Genomic DNA, 9,952 nt, shown 5'->3' on the forward strand with positions numbered 1-9,952 from the left:
CCTCAGAACAATGTGAGACAGATGTGCTAACGTTTTTGTTATACGGTATTACATTTTTCAGACATTTACAATCACCTAATTCTCTGTCGTCCAGGTCATTGTAATTCGCCGAAATTAAGGTAAACCGGATTTCTGGGAACCAAATAAATTCAGGCTTGAAATGTGTAACTCTGTGTATGGTAAACAAATAAAACATCCAGGTTTCACTTTTTGAAAGGAAATTATTGAAATAAATGAACTTTTTCTGTATTTATTTTTGGGGCATCCACTTAGACATGCACGTTAATCTTAAGAAGAAAAAAATGTAAATAATCTTATTGATATTCTGTATTGATATGTTAACGAGCATTATTGTTTTCGGCTACCACCATTTCTACCTGTGTTTTGTTATATCGAATATAACCAATGAACACGCTTAACAAGTAAAGCCGCTTCTACCGGCAACACCAGACTTTTATTTGGACCGTTTGAACAGCCTTCGTCAGTCAGCAAAAAGTTTATAAATAACAGCTTTGTGGAGTGAGCTGCGTCTTCCCGTCCAGCTCCGCTCTCCGCCCCCGCGGATCGTTCCAAATTCCTCGGTGCAGGCATCAGGTTCCTGGGGGAATGGGCGGAGAGTCGGCCGTAAATCCTGCTGCAGAACGCGAAGTGACGGAGTCGGAAACGTGTTACTGCCCCCAAAACATACAAGGGGCTTTTTGGAGTTTCGCAAAGGCTGAAGTTAATTTAGGAATGACGATGGATTCGTTGCCGGGGTGATCCGGGGGCCGTTCAGCCTTTCCTGGAAGTAGGATCGAGCCCTCGCTTCTTCTGGAGCTTTCGGGAGGTCAGATGGCAGACCGGCGGAGTGGTGCGGCCGGGGCGCCCGATCAAGGCAGGACGACGGCGGCCCGAGCGGCTGCTATAGCCGAACTTTTGCTTCTGGAGATCTCCAATTTACTGGAACTTTATGTGAGTGGGAGAGAGACCTCACGTTTTCCACAAATCTACACGGTGTATGTGCGTGGTGTGTGAGAAAGAGACACAGAGAGAGAAAGAGATTAACAGTTAAATGGAAAATTAACACGTTTCCACGTGTTTGTTTGTGTGACATTTAACGTGTTTGTGTCTGTTGCCCAGAGCCAGCTCACGTCTCCATGAGACAAATTTGAGTTTGGAGCCCTGTATTTCTGACAGTAATACAGATTATTGGCACTCATTGTGGAGGGATTACAATGACTAAAACAAATAAAAATACAAGAGCCAAAGAGAGTTGATTTACAAAATATTTCAAATAATAAAGCACGGAATGGGATACACAACATCCTTTAGGCCTAATATTTTCTGTTAAAGTGTCAGTTGGTTGGTTATTTAAAAAATTGAATAAAATCAATTAGCGATTTCATAATAATGATATAAAGGCCTTAAAACTTTAGCTTTTGCTCAATACTACCACCCTCACCCCAAAAATAATGAGTGAATGAATGAGGATTCCTGGATCTGTTGACTGTTATTTGCACGTGTGGTCATATCCTAAGCAGATGCTTGGTTGACCCATGCTTTGGGGTTGCTCTAGTCTTGCCTCAGCAGTCTAACTGCTGGTAAAATCAATGAATTCTCCAAAGTCAGTTGAGATAGGCTCGAGGTCACCTGTGGCCCTGATGAGTACAGGCCATATAAGAAATTACAGGATGGCAACAGTTGGGTCAAGATCATTGAAATAATGATAATTTTCCCATTATATGACACCGCAATACATGTGAACTTAGTAACGTTATAAGGTTCACAAAATATGGGAGGCACTATTTATTTAGAGTACCGGTACTTTAATTTGCAGGCATTGCCCATTTTTTTCACACTAACAAACCATTGTTAAGGGTCTATGATAAGGGCATATTCCTATGCCAGTCAGAAGGAATCGATTCTGTGGCCCTTTGGTCACAGGGCACATACACATAATGTAGGGCATGACAGCTGTGCACAAATGTATTTGGGTGAGAGTCAGTTGGGGTTACCCAAATACGATTACAGTCTTTGTAATGTACAGTTCATAATGTTCAGTATTTAAGTCAGTACATTTGTTGTTCATGATTTTCACATATTTTGAGATGTACCTGCAAAAAGTACTTCATACAAACAGAACATTAGGGGTGGCGTGCTAAAAGGCATGTTCAGAAGTATTTTACCTGCAAAAAGACAGTAATGAGTATAAACAGAACATTAGGGGCGGCTTGCTAAAAGGCATGTTCAGAAGTATTTGAGAGGATTACTGGCACCCTCTTATGCAACCAGTCTCCATTTTTAACTCATTCAGTACCGGCCAATTCTAGACCAAGTCTGAAAAGACGTTTAAAAACGTCTTTGGGAGTGAATGAGTTAAAAATTTAGGTGAACCTAAACTGCCATACTTAAAGTGTAAGGAAATTGAAGGAACCATGAAGAGGACGTGTGTTATGAAGAGATAAGAGGGCTGGGGGTTGTTTTTTTTTCCTTTGGGGGGGCGGGGCTAAACCGGATATGAAGCATTAAGAGATGTGGGTTGGTGACCCCCACCCACTCCCCGCAAACGTCCGCCAATGCCTGGCCGTGAAGCCTTCATCTACCATCCCCACATTCTTTTCCTTCTTAATTATCTCCTCTTTGGTTTCTTGCCAGTTCGTTACCTCATCATCTCTACTCACGCACCTGACTTGTAACTAAGGGAGCAGTTTGGCGCAAAACCTTGTTTGCTCTTCTTCAGATATGATCTGACCCTCATTCATTTGTTTTCTGCTCTTATCTTTGATACGGCTACATTTTTAAAAGCAATCACAGAACTTGCTTAAATAGACAGATGACTGAAGTCAGACATCTGCAAACTCTGAAGAAGCATGAGAACTATCCTCATCATTTGAATCAGCTGTGTTGCAGCAGGGACAGATGGAAAACAGGCAGGACAGCGACCCTTGAGGACCCATTTTGGATACCCCTGACTTAAGTGCAATGATGGAGACTGTTTCATAGCAAACCCAGATCCAGTGCAACACAACGGATCCTTGTTGGTTTATTACAGCATTATTTTCCTATGGCGGTGACAATACATGACTTTGAAAACTACCGGTAGTCCAAATGTGCCTTAGTTTTTCACTAACCTGCACACTATGCATGCCACTTGAATAATATACCGGTAGCTTAATGTTTAGCACTAACCCAGTCTATGCCGTAACATTTCTCAACTACGCTGCCACACGTGATTATTTTGCTTTTTGACGAGACACCGGTAGTAGTCGCTCAATTAATCGAATCACATGCATAGTGAATCGCAACATATCACATCATCATTAGCTTACAGCCCAAATTCTTTAAGGTACAAAATATGTGTACAGTATAAATAAAGACAACCAAGCTGACAGTAGATTCAACCTTAATTAAACTTTGTAGATTGTACCAGCAATCTTTATAAATGATGGTGCAACTTAAATTGAAGGTGGCCTTAAAATTTAGCGCTGTAAATGTTTAGTGATTTTTAAACATGGGAGCAAAAAATACAAACGATGCTTGTCGCACACTTTGCATTCTATGAAACTTTCTATAAATAGGACTTCACTATATTTCACTCTTCTCAGGCATGCGAACGCCACAACCAAACCCAGAGAACAGGTGAGCTGTGACAGTCGTTAGCTCGACCCTTTGGCACTACGATGTCATTTTCCTTGACAGTAATTGGCAAAATGTCCGTCCCCCTTGTATGAAAGCGAGGCGAGGTAAACACTGGACTGGTCACCCGCCAAACGGAAATGGCCATTCAATTTTGTAGACTGTATAGAGTACCGTTAGAACTGAGTAGAAAGCATTCATCACGATAATTTTGTCTGTTTTGATTTTCACTTTGTTTGCATGCAATTGTTCCCTATAAAGAGCAAGCGGGAGACCTTCACTGCTGATGTCATAGCTGGGGACAGTCGTTTGGTGTCCGTACCTCCTCCGTCCTCCCAGCTGGACACCCCGGACAAGCTATGGCGCTTGCACGCGGCCCTGATCCAGTGCCGAGGCCTAATGGAGAGAGCCATTGCCAAAGAGGATGAAGAGATGGGCAGTGGGACGGGGGAGTACGAGACCCTGAGGAAAATGGTGAAGGAGAGGCTCTCGTTTCTCATAAACATGACTGGAGAACTTGTCAAAGCTGTAGACGGCCCGGCGATGATGATGCCAAGTTTGAATGACAGCGTAGAGGTAGGCCCCGATGGTAACGCTGACACGGGATCAAGGGTCAGAGGTGACAAAGGTACTCATGCTGTGCACTGAAAAAAGTTTTGAGTGACATTTAATTAAAAAAAACCTAGTACACCAGATTTTTAACTCCTAAATAATAATAATAACATTGAAGTAAAATTACTTAAGAACTCTCCTTATAAAATTGACTTTGAATTTATGAGTGAAAAAAAAAATCAGAGTAGGTTTTTTTGTCTTCCAAGTAACTACCATACCAATTTCTTTCAGTGTACATAAGTATAGATACTTGTGTAGAAAAATGTTTAGTAAAAACAGAAGTAGCTTCCTCATTCTTGAACTAAAAAGTACAGATCCTGAAATGGGCAAAAGTAAAAACGGTGTATCCATTTTTACTGTCTATTACAACAATACCCATTTTGATTACTTTGCACAATGAGAAAAGGAACTTATCTCAATACAAAACAGTTTCCCTTTGTTATTACGTGCTCAATCCCCCCCCCCCCCCAAAAAAAAAAAGTTGGACAGAGTTTTGCTGCAAGATCATTTCTGAGCATGAGCAAAACAAAAAACAAGAATAAATTAAATTGGGAAAATGCACCTTTCCTCTCTGTGTTTCATTCCTAGCCGGACAGCCTGACCCTTTTTGAGCTGAAGCTGTGGGTGTTCCGCGTCTTCACAGAAGTGGACTACTGGGCCAAGACGGCAGTCACCATCTTGCAAGCGCTCCCTAAAGAGCGAGTCAGGACCACTCGCCATCGGAGTACCAGAAGCTCTCGCAGATGAGCTTGCATCGTCGCGAGAGAGCAGTGTTTACAGACAGGTAAATGATGGGGAGCTATGGGGACAGGAGCGCCTGTGTCATTAAGACAAACGTTGTGGTTCTGTTCATTTCAGTATAACATTTCATAGCATTTTTTTTAGACGATTCCAAAATACTTCAATTAAATAAAGTTGTGTGGTTTACAATGGAGTGGTTAGCACGTCTGCCTCACAGTTCTGAGGTTGTTAGGTGTTTGAATCTCAGTCATATTTGCATGTGTGTTCTTTACGACTAAACTAACGTCCCCACACTTTCCACAAACATGCATGTGAGGTTCTGTGAAGACTCAAAATTGTCCACAGGTGTGAATGCGTGTGCGAATGTTAACTTTTTTCTGTATGTGTCTTGTGATTGGCTGGCGAAGGATTCCGGTTGGACGCTCTACCCCAGGAGTCCCCAAGTCCGGTCCTCAAGAGCACCTATCCAGCCTGTTTTGAATGGCGCCCCCCTCTGACACATCTGATTCGGGCTTGCTGATGAGCTGATCATTTGAATCAGATGTGTTGGAGGAGGGAGACATATAACAAGCTGGATAAGACTTGGGCATGCCCGACCTTGCCCAAAGTCAGCTAGGATGGTAGAAAACGGATGGATTTTCTTTACCGATACACCACACTGTACAGTGTTGTGTTTTATCTTTTTAATCCATAGGCGGATGACACACACTCGCTGCTGTGATGTCACGCTATCTACGGGAGGCTAACATCTACACAGGGGGTACCACATACAGTACGTTTACAGCTCGCTCCGTTCTTTACTCCAGCCTGTCCAACATTTTCATTTTCAAGCGTCCTGTAATAGTTGTTAGCTGTTTTTCCCCCTCTAAAATGCGTTTGTTGAAATGTATTTATTCATGATTTAAGTTATTTTGTATTCATTCATTCATTCATCTTCCGTACCGCCTGATCCTCACTAGGGTCGCGGGGGTGCTGGAGCCTATCCCAGCTGTCTCCGGGCAGTAGGCGGGGGACACCCTGAATCGGTTGCCAGCCAATCGCAGGGCACACATAGACGAACAACCATCCACGCTCACACTCACACCTAGGGACAATTTAGAGTGTTCATATTCATCAATCGAATAAATTGTTTCATTGAATTATAATAAATGATAAAAAAAATACCAGCATCCCTAATCAGGATAGGTGGTATTGAAAGTAGATATTTGGATGACATACAAAATATACAGTGTGTTAAATAACTAGTTGATGAATTTGAATTAAAAGGAGAATTCATTCTTTTACCATTTAAACATTTTTTTACATACATATTTATCTTCGTTTTTTTTTAACCTCAGTTTAAGAGAGTTAAGTTGACCTAGCCCATCTCCCTTAAAGAAAAAAAGTGTGGCCCTAGAGCACAATATGCACATGCCTTGCCCACTGTGGTGTAAAATGCAAGCCTAATCACATGTGAACAAGTGGAATTGTATCTGGGCGTGCCTGAACTGAACCGAACATTCATTCATAATACGGTGTCAGGTTGAAAAACTAGTGAGAAGATACCGAGATCTTGATCCAATCTTTCTTTCGAGCTTTCTTTCTTTCTGTGTCAAGGGACACATTTTAAGAAGAAATACAGCCAGTTGCTGTATTGCAACTGGTGTTGAACATTGGCTACAAATCATTCCAAAGACATTAGCATTTTGGGACTCCATAAAAAGGAGCACTGGAGGAACCATTAAATTATTTGCGCTTCCTTGAACTCATGCTCGGTTAGTACAAGTTTGATTGGTATCAAAGACAGCCCAAACCTCCATGGGGCCTGAAGCTAAGTTTGAATTTGGGGCCCCTCTATTTCCGCCAATCCCGCAACTTATTGACTTGTCATATTTGTATTTGAATATAATGAATAATTGAAAACGAAAAAGATAAAAAGGTCAACCAAGTGGACTCCGGTTGATTTACATTCCTTGTGGTAAAGCACTGTGGGATATGAGTATCATTTAGGGCAGTGGTTCTCAAAACATTTTACACCCTGTACCACCTTGAAAAAAATAAACCATTATGAACAACATTTAAGTATGGTAGCATAGTAGGCTCAAGTGTTCATCACAAACACAGCAGAGGTTTTATTCCTAAAAATGTATTCGGTTATATTTTAACCTGCTGCAACATGATGCACAGTTTGACGTGAATACTGCGCTTGAATATAAAAATAAAAGCATGTACTGATAATTCAATGAAAATGTGTGACACGTTGAGTTAAATACCATTTGGATCCATTTTTCAACATAAAACAGTAAATTAAATGCAAATGTATTGTACCACACAAAATACAATTGAACTGTACTTAGCAAGTGTAATGTGTTGTGATAAAACAAACAAAAAAAGTTTAAACCATTGTCAAGTGAACAATTTGTGATTTTTTTTTATCGTCTCATACCACTAGACGGTGTCCATGTACCTTTTGGGACTCACCAATTGAGTCTGACTAAACATCACAAAAATAGATCCGTGAATTATATTTACTGTCAGCATGATCATTCATCTGATTCTTATTGTTCTTTTGAGCAAAACTGCAACAGCGACGTCCAAAAATAATTTGTAGTGCAAGAACAACAATATAGTACAACAAATGAAATCACGAAGCTACATAAATGTTGAATATTGTATAAAAACTATGCAGATTCATTTGCAGATAAATTTTCCCTCCCACCCGATAAGTTTATTTATGCCTCGGGCCAACTTTGCTACCAAATGCACTGTATAATAATTTTGGCAGCCTTGCTAGCAATACATGTTTGGTCTTGATAGAAGGGTACTCGTATATATAGTTGAGAGGTGGCAAAATGTAAATGTTATTACAGCCAGATTCATATTTTTACGTCTCATTTTCATATAATAGACAAAAAAAGTGGAAAAGATTGACAACCTTTGAACTACACAGACCCAAAAGTTTGTATTGTTCTTTCTTGGAGGTGACGAATACCACCGCGTTTGGGGCCATTGAAGTAGTGACTTTGGATTTCTTTGAAGCTGTTCAGCAGTCAGACAGGTCTGCATGCAGCTTCAGAGCCCATGTACCGACACGGCCGTGTTGTTCTACTTTCCTCATGTTGTAACTTTGTCCGCTCTGCTGACTTCACTGTATTAAGAAAATGTTGTGCCTGATGAATATTTGCCTATTGATTTCTTGGTGCGCAGTTACTGTTGTGTGTTTACTCTTTGAATGTAGTTTAGTGCACTGCCCGATGACCTTTTCTTATTGTGCGGAAAGAATTACACTCGCAAATCCTGTGTCCAAAAAAAAAGGCCTTCACAAAGATGACATTGCTTTCAGTTGGAATATTGTATTTTGATGTTTCTATTGAGGAATGTACAGATACTGTGAAATCTCTCCAATATTAGACACCCCATTCCGCACCCCCCCCCTCCAAAAAAAATCCACAACAGACATTAATTAACAATTTTTTTGATGACTACTTGAGTTGAAACCAAGCATTGTTATCTTTGTCGTGGCACAGGTTGTCGTGATGTATCTTATTCGACGAAATGAGCATGTGAGTGTACATTCAAGACAGATGCATGTAAGCTTAAAGAGACTGTCACATCATAAAGACCATATGTTACATAATGACACGTTTGACCTCTTTTATTCTACCATGAGTGCCTGAAAAAGGACATTTCTTATGAATACGGAAGGAACCGTGTCATCACCCTTCATTTTTGGAGTTGTAATGGTCTAAGAAAAGAAAATTCTAGCCCTGCATTCTATTGATAAAACTCCAGTGACAACAAAGTGTGATTGAATATCAATCTATTCAGGTTAGTGACTAATATCAGCTATTCACTGTTTTTTACAAATATGTGAATTAGGGATGGGCGTGATCACCAATTCATTGATCGTATTACGCCATCTGGTTTGTTTTTTTGTTGGTTTTTTTTTTTAAAAAAACAATTGACTCATTGTTCATTCCCCATCATCAAGGAAATACTGCTCATCCAAACGTTCATCCCGAACCTGTATGTAATTCAACCACAATGCTTTTTGTATTATGACTGACGGTGGCATAGAAGTAACTATTGTCAGGCCAACATGGTATTTACTGTACTTTGTTTCGTACACCGACAACACAGCAGTCAGTTATACTCATGAGATATTTTTTTTCATGATCACACATCATAGCATTTGTCTTCCAAAAAAGTGGTTGTTTTTTGGGCTAAAAACGCCTTACTTGACATGGTCATTTTTTTCGGCTAAAAACGCCTTACTATACATGGTCGCTTTATTTGGCTAAAAACGCCTTCCTATAAATGGTCGTTTTTTTTTCGGCTAAAAACGCCGTGCTCTATATGTTCGTTTTTTTCGGCTAAAAACGCCTTACTAAACATGGTCGTTTTTTTTGGCTAAAATCGGCGTGCTATATAGTCGTTTTTTTCGGCTAAAAATGCCTTGCTATACATGGTCGTTTTTTTGGGCCAAAAACGCCTCAATATACATGGTTGTTTTTTTTCGGCAAAAAACGCCCGACTATACATGGTCGTTCTTTTTCGGCCAAAAACACCTTCCTATACATGGTCGTTTTTTTCCGGCTAAAAACATCTGACTGTACGTTGTCATTTTTTTTGGCTAAAAACGCCTTCCTATACATGGTCATTTTTTTCGGCTAAAAACGCCTTACTATACCTGGTCATTTTTTTTCAGCTAAAAACGTCTTACTATACATGGTCATTTTTTTGGGGCCAAAAATTCCTTCCTATACATCGTCGTTTTGTTGACTAAAAACGCCTTCCTATACATCGTCGTTTTTTCCGGCTAAAAACGTCTGACTGTACGTTGTCATTTTTTTCGGCTAAAAACGCCTTCCTATACATGGTCTTTTTTTTCGGCTAAAAACGCCTTACTATACATGGTCATTTTTTGGGGCCAAAAATTCCTTCCTATACATCGTCGTTTTGTTGACTAAAAACGCCTTACTATACATGGTCGTTTTTTTTTTTT

General features: G+C 40.2%; 1 protein-coding gene across 5 annotated transcripts in view; it reads left to right on the top strand.

The window, feature by feature from the left end:
* Positions 1-317: 317 nt before the first annotated feature.
* The window catches only part of cntf (ciliary neurotrophic factor), a 17,089-nt gene continuing 7,454 nt past the window's right edge, over positions 318-9,952 (top strand). Inside the window, exons 1-4 of one of the 5 annotated variants that reach the window (XM_052084343.1) lie at positions 327-951; positions 3,877-4,191; positions 4,816-5,011; positions 5,376-5,890. In XM_052084343.1, coding sequence (XP_051940303.1) covers positions 832-951; positions 3,877-4,191; positions 4,816-4,974 — 594 coding nt within the window. In that variant the 5' untranslated portion in view covers positions 327-831 and the 3' untranslated portion in view covers positions 4,975-5,011; positions 5,376-5,890. Of the gene's footprint in view, positions 952-3,876; positions 4,244-4,815; positions 5,158-5,375; positions 5,891-9,952 lie in introns of those variants that run through there. The other 4 variants (XM_052084344.1, XM_052084346.1, XM_052084345.1 and 1 more) reach the window with 4 other exon arrangements.

Source organism: Hippocampus zosterae, chromosome 13, assembly GCF_025434085.1.
Source record: "Hippocampus zosterae strain Florida chromosome 13, ASM2543408v3, whole genome shotgun sequence".
Classification (NCBI taxonomy): domain Eukaryota; kingdom Metazoa; phylum Chordata; class Actinopteri; order Syngnathiformes; family Syngnathidae; genus Hippocampus; species Hippocampus zosterae.